Source organism: Podarcis vaucheri (assembly GCF_965113315.1).
Source record: "Podarcis vaucheri genome assembly, chromosome: 3".
Classification (NCBI taxonomy): Eukaryota; Metazoa; Chordata; class Lepidosauria; order Squamata; family Lacertidae; genus Podarcis; species Podarcis vaucheri.
Genome location: NC_138761.1, coordinates 99,135,849 through 99,159,401, shown reverse-complemented (window position 1 = coordinate 99,159,401; position 23,553 = coordinate 99,135,849). Strand labels below are relative to the sequence as shown.

The 23,553-nt window shown below is 44.4% G+C and overlaps 1 protein-coding gene and 1 long non-coding RNA gene across 3 annotated transcripts in view; one reads left to right on the top strand and one right to left on the bottom strand.

Annotated features, from left to right (window-relative positions):
* The window catches only part of LOC309528335, a 250,040-nt gene that overhangs the window by 88,959 nt on the left and 137,528 nt on the right, over positions 1 to 23,553 (top strand). The gene's annotated exons all lie outside the window — the stretch shown is intronic.
* The window catches only part of EIPR1 (EARP complex and GARP complex interacting protein 1), a 64,110-nt gene continuing 63,448 nt past the window's right edge, over positions 22,892 to 23,553 (bottom strand). For both annotated transcript variants that reach the window (XM_082215601.1, XM_082215602.1), the window contains one exon: positions 22,892 to 23,215. In XM_082215601.1, coding sequence (XP_082071727.1) covers positions 23,041 to 23,215 — 175 coding nt within the window. In that variant the 3' untranslated portion in view covers positions 22,892 to 23,040. The remainder of the gene's footprint in view (positions 23,216 to 23,553) is intronic.

Genomic DNA, 23,553 nt, shown 5'->3' with positions numbered 1-23,553 from the left:
TCTTGTAAAGGAGTCCCGCCAACACATGATGCATGAAAGCTTGGAAACAGTGAGAACCGTTTTGCAATCCAAACGGCATCACTCTGTATTCGTAGGTGCCCAGAGGCGTGAACATGGCTGTCTTCCACTCATCGCCCTCCCTCATGCGGATGAGATTGTACGCACCTCGCAGGTCCAACTTGGTGAACACGCGTCCCTTGCGCACCGTCGCTAGTAGGTCGTCAATCCTGGGCATGGGGAAATCAGAAGGCTTGGTCATCTTGTTTAAGAGGCGAAAATCCACCACCAGTCTTTTTTGGGGCGTGTCCTTCTTCTTCACGAAGAAAACAGGACTGCCCCCTACTGCCCTGGACTCCCGGATGAAACCGCGCTGCAAATTGTGATCTATGAACTGTTTGAGTTCCTGTAATTCGTCCTCAGACATGGAATACAGCTTCCCTTTCGGCAGCGTCGCCCCTGGGAGGAGGTCAATCTTGCAGTCATATTGCCTGTGCGGTGGTAGCTTGTCAGCCTCTTTCTCGCAGAAGACCTCCAGAAAGTCTGCGTATTTGTGGGGGACTGCTTGCAACGTTCCCAACTGCAGTTGTGATTCCTCCTCCTCTCCCTCCTGTCTGGGCAGGATGCAGTGTTCTGCGCAATAAGAGGAGCCGAAGATCAGCTGTCTCTGGTACCAAGCCAGTGTCGGACTGTGCCTGTCCAGCCAACTCATGCCCAACACAATGGGCGTGTCCGACAGTTGGGTGACATTAAAACTGATGACTTCCCTGTGGTTGCCAAGGCGCATCACCATCGGTGGCGTTTGCTTCACCACCTGCCCCCCTAGCAACTCTCTGCCATCCACTGTGACGACTTGCAGGGGCAGAGTGGCAGGCAGTAGCTGTATAGCGTGCTGCTCCACAAAATCCTGCGCTATAAAGTCTGCGTTGCTTCCAGAATCCACAGAAAGCGGCACTTCGATAGTGACGCCATCGGGTAGCTGGAGAGATGCTGTGAGCTGCACTACTGGTTTGGGTGGGAGGGGGTCCGTGGGTTGCAAGATCGCTGGGGACTGCTTCACTGATGCGTCTGGCTGGGCCCCAGTGCCTCTGTCTCCAGCCAGACATCGCCGTTTCCCTGCTGTGGTTCTCCTTGCTGCGTTGCTGCAGTCACCATTGCTGAGGCTGCAGTGTGCTTGTGGAGCCTCCGGGGACACTCTTTCGCCAAATGGCCTGGATCCTCGCAGATGTAACACTTCCTGTTCCCTCTAGGAGGCTTCGCTTTCACTGCTGTCGGTGCTTGGGCTCTGGCTGCTGACTGAGCCCTTGCACCTCCAACCTCCATCGGTTCCCCTCCCCCTCCAGGCGGAGGTGTGGATTGCGCACGCGCTGCTTCTCTTGGAACGAAAGAGAAACTTCTCGCTGCTTCGCGCCCTCCACGTCCTTCATCTTTGCACCATGGACGTTCTTCCAGCCTCACCCCCACAGTCAGCGCCCTTTGGACCACCTCCTGCGTGCTTCGGGGCCTCTCCCCCCTTGCAATTTCATCCTTGACCGCAGAGCTTAGACCCTCCCAGAACAGGTCTCTGACAGGGGGCGAATCCCGGTCCCACTCTAAGGCACTGACCAGCGCAAAAAAGCGGGCGTGGTACTGCCGGACGCTTGCCCTCCCTTGTTTTAGTCCATGAATCTCCCGTCGGGCAAGATCCACATCAATAGTAGACAAAAAACACGCATCCATCGCTTTGATAAAGGCATCTGCATTCTGAAGCGCCGGATCTTTATCCCTCCACAAATTGCGTAGCCACGCTTTAGCATCCCCATGCAAATGGGATAGTATGAACCCCACTTTCTCTTCCTCATCTCTAAAGTCTTTTGCCAGCAGTTGCAGTGCGCACATTACGTCTGCTCGAAAATTGGGGTACTGTTGTAAATTCCCATCGAAGTGGGCCACAAGCCCTCCTGCTCTCCGTGCCAACCCAACCCCCTCCGGTCTGGGTCCTGGCTGCCCGTGTTTAACCCATGCTTCAAACCTGGCGTGGAGATCTCTGTAGGCGGCTGCCGCATCCTCCTCCCTCTTCTTGGATGCCAGTACCTCCGCGTTCAATTGGGTAACTGCCTGTTGCAGCGCTGCAACTGTCTCTGCTTCCGTCATCTCTGCTAACCGTCGTGAGCTTGCTCCCAAACACCGATCCCCTCCTCCAGCTGCCTCTCTCTCCGCTGCGAGATATCAGGTGTCCGAAGCTTTTACTGAGACGGGTCTTACTGTCAGAGCTGCCACCCAGTCCCAGCTCACATAGGACCAAGTCCGCCAGCGTTCACTTTATAAGAGTCTTTATTAAGTTACAGGTTTCATTTCCGAACTGCAGCGTGCAGCTCTACACCTTCTGCCCTAGGTCGGCGAAGACCCGTCTGAGTCCCCGCCTCTTGCACACCAGCTTAATACCCTAGCCTTGCTCCACCTCCTTCGCCTCTCCCTACGTCTCTGGGTCCTTCTGCCCCCCTGGGCCTCCTCCCTTCTACTCTCCTCTGACGCTGACCCCCCTGATCCTTCTGCCTCCTTGCGGCGGGCTTTAGGACCTGGCTCACTCTCCGGGCTGCTTACTGCTCCAGCTTCCGCTGCATTTGAACTTGGCGCGCGCGCCCAACTCTCTACTTTCCTCTTAACCGTTGCCTCGCTCTCTGAGGAGGGCGTGACCACCCCTGACTCGTGCCCTCCCTCCTGCTGACAGCCTCCGGAACCCGATGCCTGGCTACCTTCCTCCCTGCTGCTCTCAGTCTTGAGCGTGGGTCCCGACTTCCAGCTGCTGCCGCCCTCAGTTATGAGCGTGGGTCCCGACTTCCAGCTGCTACTCTCTGAATCTCCTCTGTTCCCTTCCTCCTGGGGTGTCCCCCCGGATCCCCCCCTTGCTCTGCTCACTGGGGCTCCCTTTTGGGAGTCCTCTGACTCACTGCTTAGGCTTGGAGATCTCGGGTCGTCATCATCACTCATTTTCCCTTCGGATTCCTCCCCCTCGCTCTCTGCTTCCTCCCTTCTCTGCGTCTCTGCTCCTGAACCCCTGACATATATATATATATATAATTCCACCCTTCAGCACAAATGCTCTCAAGGTGGCTAGCATTCTCTTCTCCTCCCTTGGCTGTAATTTATTCTCGACTGTAATTTGCTTTGAACTGATTTTAATATACTGTATTTTTAAATAGTCATGGGCTTTTGTCATCATAGTAAAAGTAGGTAAGGCTCAGAGACAGTTTCCATGAGCGTAATTCTGGGTTTCCCCAATCCCCACAATAATATGTATCAGGAGCAGTGAAATCCACAGGGTGGGTGGCATTGTGTCCCATGTTGTACTATAATACACAATACCTTGATGAACGGGGAACAATATGCTCTGTGTTCCTGTCATGTCTAGTTTTGCTAGCTAGGCCCAGGAGTGCTTCCATATTGAACATGAAGAACTGTGTTGAGTCTTTCCCCTGCACTGGATGCCTTGTGCACTGCTAATGCAGAAACAATTTGGAAGAAAAACAGAATGCACACCACAGCCTCTGCAGGTTTTACATCTGCATTAAGACTGGATTTAATGCAAAGCAAATTCAAGCCTCATCTTCAGAAATTACTATGGTATGTTTACACAAAGAGGAAACAAAAGATTTTTGGTATCTCTACTGGGAGGATGAGAAGGGCAGGGCAAATGTTACCCTCTAACTCAAAAAATGCTTTTTTGCATTAACAAGTCATTCATAGCAAGATACTTTTGCGCACATGAGACAGTCAGCCAAGCCCTTACCTTCTTAATCAATCAAGTTAATTATTCAGTTACTTCTATCAAGGCCTAATTGCACTGTTTCTTAATTAATGACATAGGATACGTAACAGTTAATTTTGTCCATTCCTTGAAGAATGTTTAGCATGTCCATGCTCGATAGTACTATGAACAACCTCAGCTTGTACTTTTCACAATATAATGTGGCCACAACTGTTGGCTGCTGTAATGCTTCCAAGAGCTTCTCACTAAGATTTGGGTTTCAAAACTCGGTATTTTAAAGCTCATAGCCTCACCACTATTCTCTTCAACATGCTTCCACTTTTTGAATACACTTCTACATAACTCTCTCCTCTTTGAGGAGATCAAAGCAAGTTGCATATGGTTCCCAGGTAGTCTTCCTTCCATGTCCTGTCCCTGCTAGGCTCTGAGCTCCTAGGAAAACATGCCACAATTGTGGCATGGTGACTGATGTGGCAGAGTCACGCTGTTATTGTTATCACAGCTTTTTTTCAGCTGGAACTCACTGGAACTCAGTTCCAGCACCTTTCAGGTGGGCGCCATTGCCATTATAAGAGGACAAGAGTTCATGGTGAGTTCCTGCACCTCTTTTTATAGAAAATTAGCACTGGTTGTTATTAGTATACCCCACATTTTTCCCTCACAGGAACTCAAGCTGAGGTTTCAGAAGGAAAATGAAAGTGGACTTGAACACTCAGTCAGCAAGGTCCAAACTTGGCTAGTAGAGCAAAAATCAGACTAGAGCTATTCAGAACTGATCAGGACCTTGGACAGATCTCTGTCTGAAGGTTTCTTGCCTACAGCCAGGTGGACAGTTTCTTTAGTGGGGTATAAAGGCCTTCAGACACTTTAAAGTTGTGCTGGTTTGGTAGTGGCATTGCCCCCTCCATGCCCTGCAGAGATACTACCTAGGACTTTAAGGCTGTTGCCTTATTCATTTTTCAAAATTATTTAAGGAATTTTTGTCCCACCCGAAAGCACCCCTCCCAAAGGCTCCCAGAACAGCTTACCAATGTCAATACTAAGTTCTCAGTGTTACACGCTAAAAGATAAAACATCAAAGGAAAGGGATTGGGATGAAGGAGGAAACATGAAACCCGGGAACTATGCCATTCCTACAGAGGTCTTGTAATGACAAGGTGGAGTGGAGAGATTTAAAGAGCCAAAAGTTGTTGGTCTTTCAACAGAGCTGATGGAAAGTCTCTACAGTCCTCCCCCTCCCCCTCCCCCTCCCCCAGCCTATTGACTGTTATATTTGGTTCTCAAGATTCATTGGCGCTTCTGACTAGGGGAGTGCACCAAGAGAGTGTCTTCTGAACCTGATGAGTCTGGTGAAGTTGCATTTTCTGATTTGGAAGGTCTTGGTTGCAGGCATGGTGGTGGATGAAGAATCCTTGTTCATGACATTCCCTGAGAGTGAGAGGGTGCGGGATGAAAGCCATCACACCTGATATCTGAGAGCTTATAGGGCACACCCATTGTACTTGGGGGAAATGCCTCTTGGGGCTTCAAGCTAATTTCCTAGAGAAGGACTACTCTCTTATTTCCAATATGTATCACTGCCATATGTTCAAACACATAATTATTGTCCATTTCTGCCTTGATTGGTGATTTTAAAAATCCTCTCAAGTACACAGGGTATAAATGTAAAAAATAAGAATAAAAATCACCATTTCCCCCTTTTTTGAGGCAGATGAATTGAAAACCTGCCAATACTGCAAGAAAGCAAACAGTGCTGAAGAATATTACCTATGGATGGCTTATAAGCTCTCTTTAGAAGCTTCCACAACATGGGCAGAGTAGATTGCGAATGAAGCAATACAAGAGCATCCACATATGAAAGACTGTTCTGTTTCTGCAGTAGCCTCAACCCAGAAAACCAGGTCAACTCTCTGTTTCCCCCTACCATGAGCAAAAATTCAGTTTTCTGAACAGCACCAAAACCCCTGCTGGCCAGCTAGATTTGTATTCAGGCTGTACTTCCCTAATTGTAACCAATTACTGCTCTCTGTCTTGAAGCAGATCAAGCTTACCTGTGTCTGAAGCCTATTAGCATTGATACCTCTTTTCCTCTGGCACAATGAAAAGACTGCAGATGCATCTGAAGCATGGAGGAGCGGCAGATGTGTCCCCAGGTTTCATGATGCGTATACACTTTGCTATCACCTTCTTGGTAAAGAGGCATTAGGGACCAGACTAGATACACCCTGTCATGCTCTTCAGGTTGGTTTGTACATTGATCTGTGCTCATCTGCTAAATAACACACAGGAAGCAGCAGACAAAAACAACCAGGAAGAGACTGCAGTTCTGGAGTACAATGGCCACAACTATTTTTGTTTCTATAGTCCCGCTAAATCAAATCAAAACTTCTAAGATGGAATCAATGGGGAGGGAAGGAGCCATGCTCTGATATTTAAGCTCTTATCTACTCAAAATCTTAGCCTGGATTTCCATACCAGAATTGCCATGGCTGGTCTGCTCCTTCCCTGAGCACCCTTCCTTTTTTCCAAAATACTTTTATTGAAAGTTTTCAGCATAGGATAAAATAAAAACCAAACTAATAAAAAAAGAGGGAAAGATAAAGAGGAGCAAAAATTAGAGAGAATAAAAAGCAAGAAATAAAAAGAAAAAAAGGAAAAATAGATATAAAAGTCCTCTATCATAGTTGTATCATATCCTTTATATGGAAAAGGAGACCTTCCCAGCTCTCACCTGGGAACTTCTGTTTCTTCTCCCAACCTCCCACCCTGAGAGATGCTTTCTACCCTGTCTCCCACATAAAGCCCCTTGTCACCCACCTGTCACCTCTCCTGAGCACCCTTCCTAAGGGAAAGGATTGTGGTGGGTGCCATAGCGAAGCAAAGGTCCCACCCTCACAGTTGCCCAGGTTTTGCGTGCCACCCTTAACCCACAATGGGCCACCATCACTTCTCTCTTCTAATGAAAGGGAGGACTGACTCCACGATAATGTGTTTCTGCCACAGAAGTATACATAGGAAAACACAAATTCACATAGAAAGATCCTGCAAGTAGGGTACTCTATTCTCTCCTGGGGGGGGGGGGATCCGTGCAGATGTTTCGTTCTGATGCAGATTTTCTGCAGATTTTCCTCTGTGGAAGAAAAACTTCACATAAAGATTGACCCTCAGACAAAGTTATTTTAAGCCCAAGAACAGTAACTCCACAAGCTTCTGGAATGATGCCCAAGGGAATGACTACCTTTCACACATCAATGCATGTGCCATTGCAGGGTGGCCAGAATGTATAAGGAAGAGTTATCTTCCTTAAATGTCCCTCCACTGTAATACAACACAACACAGAAATTTGGGGTTGCTGTAATATGTATGAAACAATGTGACTATTACTTGCCTTGTTTCATTTTCTCAACTTTTATAATCTATCCATCTTCTTCTGGCTAATTGGGTAAAATTGTGCTTCATAATAAATCTGCTATCATTGCCACTAAATGCCAAAGTATCTATCTATCTATCTATCTACAAAACTAACATGTTCAAGCAAGATAAATCAAGAATTTTTAAAAACTCAGGAGCTGATAGTTGCAGTATTAGACTGCCTTTTGGGATGGGATGAAAGTTCAATTGTTATTATGATTTGAGTACCTTAATAAACATAAAACTAGCCATTGTAAGTTCTTTTTCTTAGTTCATGCCATGAGCAAGAACCTTTGGAGTCCTGTAGATTAACAGACAGATGTTACCAGCTTTCCATTACCTTGCTGGATATACATGACCTCCAGGAGCATCGCTGAGTTTAATACTTCAATGTGTGCTGCTTGATAGAACAAATTTGTTTACCCAGCTTAGATAACTGCCTGTACCATTTTATAGACTTACCAAGGGTGAACTGTCCATAGTGCTGATACCTCGCAACATGACTTTTCATTAGGTTTTATGTGTCTCTAGATAGAGGACAAAAACCAAAACAATGTCTCTTTCCTACTATGAGATATTTTATTGTACTTTCCAGCCCATTTTTTCAGAAGAGCATGTTTACCACAATCCCCCCCCCTTTCAAATATGGTTCTACATAGCTTAGTTTGTCTCATGGCAGAATGTAACATTTTAGACACCAGTGGGATGAATGAAATATTAGTGTCTTGGGGTCCACAGAACTGCAAGGTTATACTTGCAAGGAATCAATGGTGGTGGAAATAGGTGTGTGTTATAGCAGTGCTGGATCAAAACCTGGTAGTATCCTATAACTTCCATTTCCGCTGTACTGTTAGAGCTAAATCTAAGTCAGTGCAACCCACAAAGCATTTGTTTTTCCAGTTTTGAGTTGCAATTAGATTGTAGTTTTGGAATTTGGACTAGCCCTTTAAATTAAAGGTGGCATCTAGCAACCTTGATTGAACATACCTGGCAAAACATAACAACACTGTGATATCAGGTGATAGCTTGCATGTGTGAAACGGCCATCAAACATCAAATACTAAAAAGACAGAGCTTTCACATCATCTGACATGGCATCAAACTCAATGAAAGTGCTTCATGTTTCAGCTAAAAACCTTCCAGCAATGAGACTGTGTGCAAGGTATGTGGACAGCAGAAACCATCACTAGGTTGCATCTTAAGAGGAGATTTGCCCTCACACTGTTTCAGTGCTAAACAAGAAGTTATCCCTGAGAAAAAGGTTGGAAATTGTTCAGGTACATGGCTTGCTTGAAACATTTTCATCCAACTCTTCTGGAGTAAAAGCACAACTTAAATCATGACCATGGAAAGCAGAAAGGAAGTGGAAACACGTCATCAGCTGGCCCCAAGGCAGAAGTACAGATCTCACCCAGAAAAACAAAAAACCAGACCACCAGATGCCAAGCCAAACTTGTTCTCCTCATCCTGTTGCCACAAAAAACCGCTTAGGCTACAGAGCTGAGAAGGGCAAGGAACAGAAGGAAGAGATGGGGAGGGCAATGTGGGAAGAGGGGTTGGCCCCATCCCTCAGTGCCTTTTAGAAGTTGGTCCTTTATCCATCACCACATTGATTTGCCAGCCAAGGTCCCAAGCTATCCTGAGCTGGATTTATGCATGAACTGGAAGATCTCTTCTATTACATTCTAGTGAGAGTCCTTCACCTTGACTCTAGCATAATTATATCAATCCTGTTAGATAATGTGACATAAAAAAGAGGACAATAAAATACCTACTTTGCTGGGAAGCCAGGATAGCATGGCAACACTGGGCGATTAGGATACCTAATTTATGTTTCAGATCTCATTTGAATTCCTTGGCTTACTTCTATCGCAGGTGTAAGAGGCAGCTGCTTATAAATTGTTATGACATCCATACATTTTTAGGCAATGGCAAACAAGGGACCTTCTTCAGATGGTTGATGCCCAAAGAGAATATATTTGCTATGGCACAAGGATGACAAACATCTAATTTATAGGCTCATGTGCTGGAAGAGAACCGGTTGCAAGCTTATATCAAAATTATTGTTCCGCAGCAGCAATTGGCACATGTCGCCACATACCTCTCAACATCTCGAAAGGGTAGGTTCGAGAGAACACAGGAAGGTGCCTTCCACTGAGTCAGGCCATCAGGCTCAGTAGTGTCTACAAGGATTGTCAGCAGCTCTTCAGGGTTACAAGGAGGGACCTCTCCCAGCCCTACCTGTCTAGGAGCTCTCAACCAAGCCAGGTCAACCACAGGGCAGGGGCACACACGGGAGGCAATTAGCTTTTTATTAGCAGGAAACAACACCACAGTAGAGTACTCTGGTTTGTCTTAATCCAGATGAGACTGGCCACAAGCTCAGCCTCTCCCCTTCTAGCCTCTCTCTCTCTGGATTACTCCTAAACAAACAGAGACTGCAGAGGTTCCTCCTCTGGGTCCGTCTGGCCAGTTGCTCAGCAATGTGCAGGGCTCTCCTCAAGCGGGGTGTCAGAGGGGGAGGCGAGTCAGCAGGACTGGGGGTGTCCTGCTGCTGTGTAGCAGGAACAATCTCTGTCTCCTCCCTGCAGACAACACACTTTTCATCCTGCACGCCAAGAGATGGGCAGGATAGGAGTGGCCATCTCCCCCATCTGCTTTGTCCTGCCATTACCTCCAGTTATTAGGAGGATTGTTCCAGCGTTTCCCCAGTTTGAAAATATATGACGCTATCACAGGAATCACCTGAATCATCAGGCATTTTTTCTTGGCAGGAGGTAATTGGGGCACAAATTCTTTTCACTGCTCTACTCAAATTGTCCACTTCACCGACATATATGCAGTGCTTTTTTCTGGGAGTACTCAAGAGTACACAGTGCTGGCACGTTCCTCACCCCACCCACCCCAGTGTTAAAAGCGTAACACTTACTGTAGCAACTTCATGGTGAGTACTAATACCCTTTTCTCTTAAAAAACAAAAACACTGAATATATTTCTGTGTGTGTGTGTGTGTGTGTGTGTGTGCGCGTGCGAAGCCACCACTATATGTTTCTATTGCGTAAGGGTACTACAGATTTAGAGAAGGACCACAAAATGAGGACAAGTCATACTGCTATAATACAGATCCTTCTTACCCAGTATCATGGATGAAAAATCCCTGAGGCAGTTGTGAGGCATCCTGCTTTGATTTCTATTCAAGGACGCTTAAGAGAAATGCAGCCTCATAATAGTCAGGTGCACGGGGCAGCTTTTGAGCTCTGCTATGTGAACAAGAGCTCTGCGAGTGTCAAAAGTCTGCTGTCTTTTACCCGCAGAGGTGAGTGCAATAAAAAGCTATAATCTCTCTGGTGCTGTGTGTGTCTCAGAGCTAAAAGCGTCACAGAGCCGGGCCTCTGACAAATGAATTGCAGAAGCTCTGAATTGTAGCAAAGGGCACCTCTCAGGCACTGCCATTCTTCACCAATTACACCGACGGTTCCTCCATATTGCATTATAAAGGAAACTGCCGAGGCTATGCAGGAAGAACTAAGATATATTAGCTGGGCCTGACTTTAAATCATTAGAGCTGTGACAAGCATTCCTCCGCATGAGGCATGAATAGCAGCAAATAAGGTCAAAGAATTGCTCTCCTTAGCTGTTAAGCACACTGCCAAGCCTGGCTTAGGTGTCTTACACCCTGGTGCTAAGTATTTTCCCTAAGAAGTTAAATTCCACCAATTTCTACAAGGGCTGTTGTCCAGTCATGGCAGCCGTGCATCCTCATCCTCATCACCACCATCATTTACATGCCGCCCATCCAACTGGGTTACCTCAGCCACTCTGGGAGGCTTCCCAAAAATTAAAACATCAGACACAGTAAAACATTGAACATATAGTGGTACCTCAGGTTAAGAACTTAATTCGTTCTGGAGGTCCGTTCTTAACCTGAAACTGTTCTTAACCTGAGGTACCACTTTAGCTAATGGGGCCTCCCGCTGCCGCCGTGCCACCGGTGTGTGATTTCTGTTCTCATCCTGAGGTAAAGTTCTTAACCCGAGGTACTATTTCTGGGTTAGCGGAGTCTTTAACCTGTAACCTGGGTTAGTGGAGTCTGTAACCTGAAGCATCTGTAACCCGAGGTACCACTGTATAGCTCAGTCGGTAGAGCACAGCTCTCTTAATCTCAGGGTTGTGGGCTCGAACCCCATGTTGGGTGAAAGATTCTTGTTTACAGGATTTTGGACCAGATGGCCCTACGATTCTATGGTTCTGTGATTAAGAACTTCCCCGTACAGTTCTGCCTTCAGATCTCAGATACTTGTTTATTCCCTTGACATCTGATGGGAGGGCGTTCCACAGGGCGGGTGCCACCACCGAGAAGGCCCTCTGCCTGGTTCCCTGTAACCTCACTTCTTGCAGTGAGGGAACTGCCAGAAGGCCCTCAGAGCTGGATTTCCATGTCTGGGCTGCATGATGGGAGTGGAGACGCTCGTTTAGGTTCTCTCAAAAGGGCCACCATAGTTTGTTATTTAAATTTGGGGACGCACCAGATGTAACAGATTTGCACGTAGGAGTTGGTTTGCCACCAAATGCATATAAAGGAGAGTTATTTAAAGTCTCATGTTTGAGAATTAAGTTGACATTGTATCTCTTTTATTAAAAGGGATGCCAGGCTCATGTTTGTCATAGAATCAGAGAATTGTAGAGCTGGAACGGACCCTAGTCCAACCCCTTGCAATACAATGTCAGGAAGACCTTCCTTTTTAATTCCTCGTTTGGGGGCTCTCTCTAGTTATTCAGCTGCTTACGGACAGTCATTTTGCAAAGATTCCATCAGCCTCAAAGCCGTACAGCAAATCATATTCTCTAATACAAATACTATGTATATAAAACAGAGTAAATAAAAGCTGGCATCAAGGATAAAAAAACCCAATAAAGCAAGGGATAAGAAAAATAAGCAATAAAACAAAGAGTAAAAAGAAGACAAGATAAAATAAATAATAAAACTATCCTCAAATCAGGGCATCACCATGAGAATTTATAGCTATCTGTGCAAGTACTTTTGCACAGTTTCTTGCCAGGACACATTTATAAGTCACAAAAAATGTCAGTATTTTACATAAGATTATCTTATTTGGATCTTCAGTGCAATGGTATCCGGAAACTTAAAATGAGTTCCCAAATACAAAGGACAAAATAAGATGTGATTGTGCAGGATCTTCTATTTCAGCAGTGCCACAAAGACATCTGCACTGAGGAGCTGGAGGAGTCGAGTGATGCTTCGTGGGAGGGGAAATTCTCTCTCTGCACCTGCTCAAGGGCACTTCTGTGTATTCTTACTTCAGATTTCCCAGAAATAAGTCCTAACACTGAGCGCAGGTGTCAGAAACCGTTGCTCAGTGGCAGAGTTCATTCATGGCATCGCCAGCCAGAGCTGGGGAAGACTGCAGCCTGGGACCCAGGAGAGTCACTGCTGGTGGTATTAAAGTATATGGTCCAACTCGGGTAACAAGTCAGCATCCTCCTTTCCTATGACCCTGACACCAAACCTTCCTCAATAAATTAGCAACAATAAACAACTTGGTGTTTATGTCACAGTACCTCCAAGGGTTCGAGACACTTCACATACATCGCCTATTTGTGATGCTTACAACAACTCTGTGAGGGGAACTTGTAGCCCTCCATAAGTTTTTGGTGAGTTCCATCATTCCTGGCCAGTGTGACGGTAACATATGAGAGTGCTGGAGGTGAAATAGTTAAACAGGTTACCCAATCAGAACCCAGGGGGTGGAGTCAGAGGGACTATAAAACCAGCTCTGGGAGGGGTGAAGGAGGAGAGTTCATTGGGAGTTGGGTGGTTGGTTGGAGTGAATTGGGATAGAGTCTGTGGGTAGGTTGAGTTAGTGTAGCTAAATAAGCTGAGTCAGGAACAGTTAGGAGCTAGGAAGACAAGTAAATATCTGAGAGGTGGTTTAGTGAGGGAGAGCAGGTAGTGGAAGTTATAGGTCTGGATAGGCACCCCATGATTGTAATTGACTGAGACCGTTTATGAAACCACACGCTTGTTAAACTGCAATAAACTAACAGAGGTTTATGTTCCAATTTAACCCTGACTGGACTCAGTATTGTACCAGATAGGGCCTGGGTGGTGGCAGCGAGAAATAAGGTGGTGGCACAGGAATCAATAGACAGTGAAATGTCAGGGGACCCTGTGTGATTGCCACAGCCAGTCCAACCATGCCTCAATTCCAGCCACCCAATGCTTCCTTTGCCTTAAAAGTGGAGAACATGGTAGGCTCCAGATGTGGCTGGATTATATTTTAAAGAAAATGTATGCCCAAGTTAGTCCTGTACATTAGTTTCAATTGGTCCTCTTGAGAATGATTAACATTGAATGAAACCTTGAGGTACTTTAGGTGGCAATCAGAGGCAAGGCCTTCTTAGTGGAGTACCCCAATTACAGATCTTCCTTCCAAGACACGGCTGGTGCGGACTCAAGCAAGTTTCAGGCACCAGCTGAAGACCCACCCTGTACAGTAAATGCCATTACCTGCCAAATTGCAGATGCAAGGCTCAAAGGCAGAGAGGTAGGTGTGGGATTGCCTCTGTCACATCTTAACGGGTGCTGATTTGATCGCTTCAGTCTGTGGAACTTGTGTTTCCACAAGTGCTACACAATGGCTGACCCGCAGTGTGGCAGCAGCTGTACTTTGGATTACAGCTGCTTCATTGTGCTTTATTTTCAAATATTTCAAAATTTGAGTTTTCAAATATTTCAAAATTTCAAATTTATTTTTAAATGCAATTTTTAACCACAGACGTATTTGCCACCTTAGTCTCTCTCTCTCTCTCTCTCTCTCTCTCTCTCTCTCTCTCTCTTTCTCTCTCTCTCCTGTGAGGAGAAATGGCCAATGAGAGATTTGTCCCATGCAACTTATTGATCTCATTGCTGGACCTCTTAACCACTGACACCTTTCAGAATTCGTAAAACCCCAAATTGTAATGCAGAGGACTATCAGGTGGGTAGTGTTCTTGCACTTTGAGATTATGACTGCTTCTAGACAAACTCAGCTTATAGGTGGACTCCATGGCATTTGTGTGGTTATGCCCGAGTTGTAGGATCCAAAGGGCTGCTACTAGCAGTTCTCTTCAAATGCATGTGGCTGCCCTGCATCTTAAGAAAACATGCCCTACAGAAACAAGCCTTCCGTTTACAAAATGCCCAGGGTCCCAAGATGTCAAAACGAGACGCCTATGCTCTGTGGCATCGTTCAAGGTACAGCAGCAGCAAGGCCTGGCTCATGCTCACATACGGCTCTTAACATAAAAGGGGTTTTGCGCCAGAGAAAAATCCGGACTTTAGAAGACACATTGCATGCTTTTCGTTCAGCTTTCCTAGAGGTTCTAAAGGGCCCTTTCAAGAAAGCCATTTGCACTACATACTGTTCAGAAGGAGCGCTTGAAGAATTATCAGCAGCGGCCAAGACCCTGCTTAAGATTAGCTGCGGAGGAGGGAAGGCAATGCCAGCACTCACAAAGGCAGGAGGCCAAGTTCAGGGAAACTCAATTGCAGCTAACAAGAATCCCATCACTCCATGCAAGTGAAATGTTCATCGGCCTTTCAAGGCAGGAATACACAGTAGTATGGGTACTCCGGATATAACATATCCCCCAAAAAGAGGGTAGGGGGGAAGACCACCCACCACCAAAACCAACAGCACTGTCCAGCTAATGAATGCCAATAAAATCATTCTCATAAGAATTTTGACACTAATTTTTAACGGGCACTAATTAACGCAACCTTTGCTTGGTTCCAGTACTGTGCTCTGTGTCAAGGAGGTATCAGCTTGTGTCCAATGTTGTCTTGCCTTTTCTGTGATTTCCTGATACTTTGCAGCAATCTCTCTCTTTTTAATTCTCAAAAGAAAAAGGTTATACAAAATTCTACAAAAAATACATTGCTATCTATATACAATTATAGATCACTGTTGAACGAAATGAGCCATACAATAAAACCAAAGTAAATAATGTCCAGATTATTAGCCACTTGTTTTTTTTGTGTAATGTGTGCACGAGACAACGTAATCCTTGTTGCTGGGTTGTACTTTAGAGCTTCTCAGTGTGGGAAATGAGCAACTTCTACATTGCCATTATGCATTGTTCGGTTTCGGTTGTTATTTACATCAGTTGTATATATTACAATAAAAAAATCTGGAGAAAGTTAAGGACACCTAACTTTCGCACATGACCATTCATCATACACACTGCAGCTTGGGGGTAATAATAATAATAATAATAATAATAATAATAATAATAATAATTATTATTATTATTATTATTATTATTATTATTATTATTATTATTATTTTATTTATACCCCGCCCATCTGGTTAGGTTTCCCAAGCTACTCTGGGAGGCTTACAGTATATATAAAAGCATGGTAAAACATCAAACATCAAAAACTTCCCGATACAGGGATGCCTTCTGATGATAGACTAATAGATGTACATATGTGAAACAGCTAATAACCAAACAACCGAGAAAAGAGGCTGTAGCTCAGTGGTCTTCTTCTTCTTTGGCTTGCAGCTGAGAAAGATTGTTTTCCACAAACACGGTTTTAACAGTGAGTCCGTACATGACTGTGGATCCACACATCCTTCCACAGTGGGTACATAGGTTTCTAGGTGGGAGTTGATCGTGGTGATGGTTTGCCAAATGTGCCTTCCTCTTAGCACATTTCTCCCTTTCATCCTGGGTTTGAGCATCTTCAAAGCCCATAACACTCTTGGTAAAGGCTGTTCTCCAATTGGAGCGCTCGCAGGCCAGTGTTTCCCAGTTGTTGGTGTTTATACACTTTTAAATATTTGCCTTGAGAGAGCCTTTGAACCTCTTTGATTATCGTCTTCCAAAGCAACTATTCTATTCTGAACTTAAAAATGGAAGGCATAGTTGCTTTGGAAGACGATAATCAGGCATGCGCAAAGTCCAACGAAGTTGATGTTGAAGAATAATTGCATCTGCTGTACCTTGCATGTGAAGAACCCAAGTCCAAACTCTGGCATCTCCATTACTGAGGTGCAGAGTTTATTATATTTAGAAGGGTTGTTTGTTGCACCTGTTAAAGGACTTCTATTGAAGGTTTAGGGCTGTGAACAGCTCTCACACAATTATGATTTCTTAGGCCCAGAACAACTACAATCGGCAAAGCCATGTTTTCTTCCTTCACCAGACTGCTCAGGTCTGCTTCAGCAGCCTGCCTATAGAGGGAAGCATGCTAATGAATGGTACACTATCAGACTCCCCACCACCACCACCCCAGCCCAGATCAAGTCTTTATTTACAGATTGTTATGTGTTAAGAGAGAAATTTATGAAAATGATATATAGATGATATCTGACGCTGAGTAAGCTAGCAAAAAAAAAAAATATAAATCAGAATCAGACAAATGTTGGAAATGCAAAGAGATGGAAGGTACATTCTGCCATATGTGGTGGGCATGTAAATTGGCTAAGGGCTTCTGGGAGATGGTATATTATGAAATGAAAAAAATGTTTAAGCAACAGAATAAGGGATCAAGAGGAACGGGTATTCAAGAAAGATTGGAAAATGTTTGTAGAATATTAGAAGAATCATTGTCAACGGGTTAAAACATTAGCAGAATTAAATTCAGCAGTAAAAAATGATGCTGAGATGAAATGAGAAAAGGAAAAACACAGAGTAATTAGAATCTGCAGCAGTAAGGGGTAGTCAGAAGGAACCATGGAAGGGGGGGGAGGAAGTTGGTGTTTAATTTAACATTCTGCTTTGTATATGTGATTATGAAAAAATCATAAATATATTTATTTAAGTCTTTATCCAAAGTGAGAGCTCAAAAGCATGAAATTACCGGAAATCGTTATAAGCACAGTTACAACTTTTAAAATGTCAAAAGTGTTAGGAAATCTCTTTAAATCTGATGTAAGCATTTGAAAAGTCCTCTTGATAAGTAGCCATTCACTTTGTCGGTCCCCATGCACACCACTGCCCTCTAGCAGCCCAAATTTATCTAGCTAGCCATTCTGTAAGGTGAACTAGGACTAGTTCGCCTGCTCCTTCCACTCTCCCCTTCTCACGGGGTTTTTCGTTCATTGCCTGCAATTCCCCTTTGCCTTTTTAAACCCCATTTTCCGTCCATTTTGTGTGCGTGTTCCCCATTTCCACTTCCCAAGCTGATGCTTCCCCGGTCCTGTCATTTCCAATTCACTTCTCGTTCTGTATTTGTCAGTCTCCCTTTTACCTTTCTCTTCTCCTTTGTCTTTTTCTCATTTTCCAGAACTCCTCCGTGTCATTTTCTTCTCACTTCACTGGTTCTCTCCCTGACTAAACCAGCAGGTGGAATGAGAGCAGAAGCAGTGTGCAAATTGATATGGAAAGTTATCTGTGGCTTACAGTTCAGCAGCCTCCTCAGACGCAGCTTTTCTGCTAATCAGGAGGGACGCTCGTCCCTTCAAGTCCACTTTCTTCACTTTGGGCCACCTCACAAAAGGAACAGATCCGAGCACCGCCTTGGGAGTGTCGCAAGAACTTTCAGCCAAAGCATCTATACTGGCCCATCACTCCCTAGAGTAAGGCATATACAACATTTTCATCCGAAACCAAGCTAAATGCTATGTTTTCTGTAGAGGACCAGGGATGGGCAGCTGTTAGTCTACAGCCAGATCCAGCCCAGAGCAAGGAAGGGGGAAGGGTTCTAACTGCTGTCATGCCCACTGTCTGAAGGAAGAACTGTGTGGCAGAAGCTGCCCTGGCTCCAGGAACGGATGTTGCCACCAGCTCTGCTCCTAGATTTAATCGGGGATGGGTACTTCTGGAGAGGAACTGCCAGAACTGCCACTGACATTGGCTGCAGCTTTCAGAGCTTTTGCTTGAGCTTGCTTTTCCTCCTCCCTCCTCCTCCCTTTTCCTCGTGTGTCTCATCTTTGTGAGTCTGAAGGCAAAAACCGCCTTAAGCCGCGCGATTTCTAGATCTTCTCACGTACAAAAAAATGTAAGGCTGTCATCACACAGCACCCATTGGAGGGTTTGTAGTGCTGTGTCACCATCCTGGGTTTGCATGGTGTCAGGGAGGGGAGTGAAAGAGAAGGCAGGCTGCACAGCAGTACAGTGGTACCTTGGGTTAAGAACTTAATTCATTCCGGAGGCCTGTTCTTAATCTGAAACTGTTCTTAACCTGAGGTACCACTTTAGCTAATGGGGTCTCCCGCTGCCACTGAATGATTTCTGTTCTCATCCTGAAGCAAAGTCCTTAACCTGAGGTACTATTTCTGGGTTAGCGGAGTCTGTAACCTGAAGCGTATGTAACCTGAAGCATTTGTAACCCAAGGTACCACTGCATAGGCTGCAGCATGGGAGTGAGAGGGGAAGGACACTGACGAAGGAAAACTGTGATTTTGAACTGCATCTCTCTTCTCTCCCCCACCCCTAACATGGTGGGCATGTTCTTCCCTCAGGTGACAGGGTCAACAAATCCTGATGTCGATCTTCCCTCACCCCTTCTTCCCTGGCAGGGAGGGGAGTGCAATTTTGGGATCTGCCGCAGGTGCCAAAATGTCATGGGCTGGGCCTGCTCTTCACCCTAAGTCAAGTGATTTGGCTACCTCAGCAAGTCTCCCACCGCCAAGGCACCGTGCTCTCCTTTCAGGACTTCCTTCTTCATGAATCTTCTGTCTTCCTCTTCTGGCCGTCCACCATGAAGACCAAGCACCAAACAACATGGGTTGACCTTGACTGACATGCCCACTGTATACTGAACTTCCAGAGTTAGTTTGTGAACTGGCTGGGCTTTCTTTCTTTCTTTCTTTCTTTCTTTCTTTCTTTCTTCCTTCCTTCCTTCCTTCCTTCCTTCCTTCCTTCCTTCCTTCCAGGTTCCTCAGCACCACCACTTCAGATCAGAACACACCCATTTTCATTAACCAAAACGTCAGCTTTATTAACAAGCACAAATAACATAGAAAGGTATGTTCCTCCCTGCATTGTAACACCTTTTGCTTCTGGGTGTGCACACAGCCTCCTAATTAAATGTTTAAGAGCAAAAATAAGTTGTGTTTCTTAGCAAGCACAAAGAAATAGAAGTCCATGGAGTAAACAGAGAAATGTTAAGTTTTAAGCTTTAGCATTTAGGCTTAGTGTTCATTTTAAAGCACACACAAACATGCAGTTTTGGGCAGGCTTTGCATCAAGTGCTAAACCTAAGTTAAGTAAATAAATACAACATGGTTCCTTTCCTTTCTATTTCATTATATGATATTATGGAATACAAACATCACACTATGCTTGTAATTATATCTAATAGGTTTCTTAATGGTGCAGGGGGTGGAAAAGCCTGAAGTGCCAACGCAAAAGCTGAATACCCTCAATGGCCCCCATCTAATAGCGCTCCTCTTTTAATTCCTCATATATGCAATAAACATCTCAAAAGCCAAATGCAAAATATTAGGAGTACTAGGGGTGTGTGTGCATGTTTTAAAAAAGTGAACACTATTCTATTCTTTTCTATCTTTCTTTTGACGGCAAATGACTGTTCCCAATATTTTCAAAGCTGCTTTGCTTCTTGGCACTTAGTTTGTTAAATACAAATAGTCCCAAGGCATAGTCTGAAGATGCATTGATGCTGTAGCATTGCTGAAGCTTCTCATGCTATGACTGGGTTTGGGAGTCCTGGATAGAACTCCCAGGAGCAGTAGCGCAGTGGTCAGTTTCGAAGTGCAAGGGCTCACACCCAAAAGGAGAGCCTGTAGCCATATCCCCCAGGTGAATCCAAAACTGCAAGCAGCTGCATTGACCCATCAAACACCCACATGCTTCCCTAAGATGCAGCAATACACGATGGCCAGTTTATTAGGATGAACCAACAGTCACAGAATAGTAAGCTGCAAGAGTTGGCATATTAGACTTAAGGAGGCCTTCTTTTTAAGGTGGATGGAATATATGCATAAAGAATGAAAAAGACCATTAGTGCAGGAATGAGGCAACACCAAACCATGCTTTAGCACACAAAACTATGGTTTGTCGTAATGTCTAAACCAACACTGCCTGGCAAAATGTGGTTCGCCAGTGGCCAACAAATGAGGATTTGAAATTGGGAGCCTGAAGCTGGTTTGAAAACTAGTTTCATTAAATTGTCATATGATGATACATCTGAACTCATGGTTTGGGATGGTGCTTAACCCTTAGAGGCCACTGTCTGACTTAGCATCCAGAAATTCTCATGGAAGGTATGAGGAGGAAGGAAATTACAGAAAATATACTTTGCCTATAAATCTGGACCAAATAATAATAATAATAATAATAATAATAATAATAATAATTTTATTATTTATACCCCGCCCATCTGGCTGGCATTCTCCAGCCACTCTGGGCAGCTTCCCAAGAAATATTAAAATACTGTAATACATCAAACATTAAAAGCTTCCCTAAACAGGGCTGCCTTCAGATGTCTTCTAAAAGTCTGGTAGTTGTTGTTCTCTTTGACATCTGGTGGGAGGGCGTTCCACAGGGAGGGTGCCGCTGCCGAGAAGTCCCTCTGCCTTGGTTTAAGAAGCATGGTTTAAGAGTCTAAACTATGGTTAGTGCAACCACAATTTATTTATATCTGAACAAACCCCATGCCGTAAGTCCAGCATGCTTCCATTTCACTCAACATAGGAAGTTGCCTTATCTGTCCATCAAACCCAATACTGTCTAATCTGACTGGCAGCAGCTCTGGCAAAGGTACTGCATTTCATCTGCTTCCTGAGCCTACTATCCATGTGGACAGATGAAGGTACAGTGATAAACTGGGGTCCAGGCTCTATGGGATTCTTTGATCATAGGAGGATCCTCAGTCCAGCTTCTTGCCAGCAAATTAGAAAATTAGTTCTATAACCCTATTACCATATCTACCTATAACATTGTTTTCAATATATGACGGGTACCTCACTCCTTCCACGTGAGTCCATAGTGAAATTAGCTAAGCCAGATAACTTTTAACAGGTAAAATCAATTCAATGGTGTAAAGCTTAGGTATGTTAAAGTGAAAATAAAACTCACCAACTTTCTTTTTTAAACCCACTATTTCAAAACTCATTTCTTCATTAGCAAAGGTTTATGGCTGAAGCCAAGGAGAGCTCACGCCGTCCGCTCACATGAAGCATCAGCCTGATCAGGTATGAAATGGACGTGATACCAACCCTTGAAGGGAAAGCTCCAAGGGCGATGGCTAATCTTTCAGGAAGTGCAGGGATTATTAAAATAGAGGCAGAAAAATACCCACCATGGACCGTATGAATCTGTACTTATTAGTCGGTCAAGAATAAAACCCAGCTTTGGGGTGTGTGTTTTTTAATGGGCTTTCCCTGTCCACCTCCCTTTTCCCAGGCCCTACAAATACAATTTTGTAATATTATTACATACTGGGAACAGCATACACACATGAAAAATCACATTTCGATCCAGCTGCTGGGTAGAGACAAAGGTTAGGAATAGGCAGGCCCTTTCAACAGAAGCCAAAGCTGTCACTATAGCAACAGCAGGAATTATGGATCCATATTCATCTTCCCCTCCCAAAGCTAGTGGAATTATTTCCTAGGCCTTGTGGCCCCTGCACTTCCTGTTGTGCAATAACTGAAACACGTTAACATAACACAGATCATAGAATCATAGAATCTTATCTAGTCCAAGCCCCTCTAATGCAGGAATCTCAACTAAAGCATCCCTGATGGCCATACAACCTCTGCTTAAAAACCTCCAAGGAAGGAGAGTCCATAACCTCCAGAAGAAGTCCATGGCAGAAGGAGATAGGATCTGCCCATGTGAGGCCCACCTGGTGGAAACTCTAGCTCACATGGCCCTTAAATGTAAAATGTATGACGATCTCCGCCAACAATTTCTAGACCATCTATGTATTCCAACATGGAAACCAGAGACAGAAGTTATACGCTTCTTATTACAGGGGAGAGACCAGGAGCTCACCAAGACAGTAGCTAAGTTCCTCTATTTGATTTTTTTTTTTTTTTTTGTTGCTACAGGATCCTGCCCTTGCTGGAGACCCACAGAGATGAAATAGATTGCTCGCCTCTTCTTCCCTTTGGCAAATGACTGTACTGTTGAAATGGCGACGAGATCGCACTGGCCTATTTATTCTGAATGTTTGTATGTGATGCCAATAAAGGTTTGATGATGATGATGAGTCCATTTCACTGTCAAACAGCTCTTACTGTCAGAAAGTTCTTCCTGGTGTTTAGTCGGAATCTCATTTCTTATAACTTGAAGCCAGTGGTTCGAGCCCAACCCTCCAGAGCGAGGAGAAAACAAGCTTGCTCCATCTTCCATGTGGGAGCCCTTGACATATTTGAAGAAGGCTATCATATCTGCGGATGGCTCAGCCACACTGACTACTGACTAAACTAAAGTTTAGTATTAAATGCAAACACAGCCTATGTCTATTTAAGAGACAGAAATGTTTTAAGACACGATTTGGTTCTACCACAAACCTCCACTATGGAAACACTTAAGTGAAACTGAAATAGTCTATTTTGGTGTGAGTGTATTGGCAATATTCCATTTGTTTCCCTAAATATTAAAAAATAATAATGGGTAGATGCTCCCTTTGGGTTCAACTAATTCATATAGGACAACATAGATCATATAAGGAAATTGGATAGCAATAGTCTCTTCATTTGTGTGTGTGTGTGTGTGTGTAATGTCAGCTGCAAAACAAGAAAAACAGTTTTTAAAAAGTGATTTTCATAGCAGTTCTTTTAATTTTCAAATATTTACACTTGAGGGGAAAGGGTTGATATTCCTTTCATGACACTTATTTGAGAAATGGAGTATTTCCAATTATCAGCCAATATTGAGATAATGAAGCTGAAGAAATGTGAACAGATTTATAACAGTATGTGGTATTTAAGAGCTCTGGGAACTCTGTTAATAACAAGCCGTCCATCATAACTTAACGAGGCAAATAGCCATGGGTCGGCTGAAGACCATTCCACCGCATAGACACTGTCTTCATGTTCTTCGTAGGTAGCTATTATGCTGTCCTGAAGTGGTTCTTTAATCCTAGAATTTAAAAAGAGGAAAAGGAAAAAAAGCAAGTGATTGGAGCAACTCTGAAATATAAAGAGGAGTGTGTGAGTGTGTGTGTGTGTTGTAAAGCTCCTCCTCAATTGTGCAGGTTTAGGGCGGGAGAAGAAGCTAGAGGAACAAATTTAGCAGAAATAATGTCATACTCATAACACCTGAGGAGTCGCTGCAGATGTCTTCACATCAATTTTCCAGTAATGCTACACACACACACACAGCCACTCTTAACTACAGAATGATGAGCGTACCTACAAGAGCTAAGATGTTAGCATCTGCCTGTCTTGAGAGGCAATAGAGAACACCTCCAACCACTG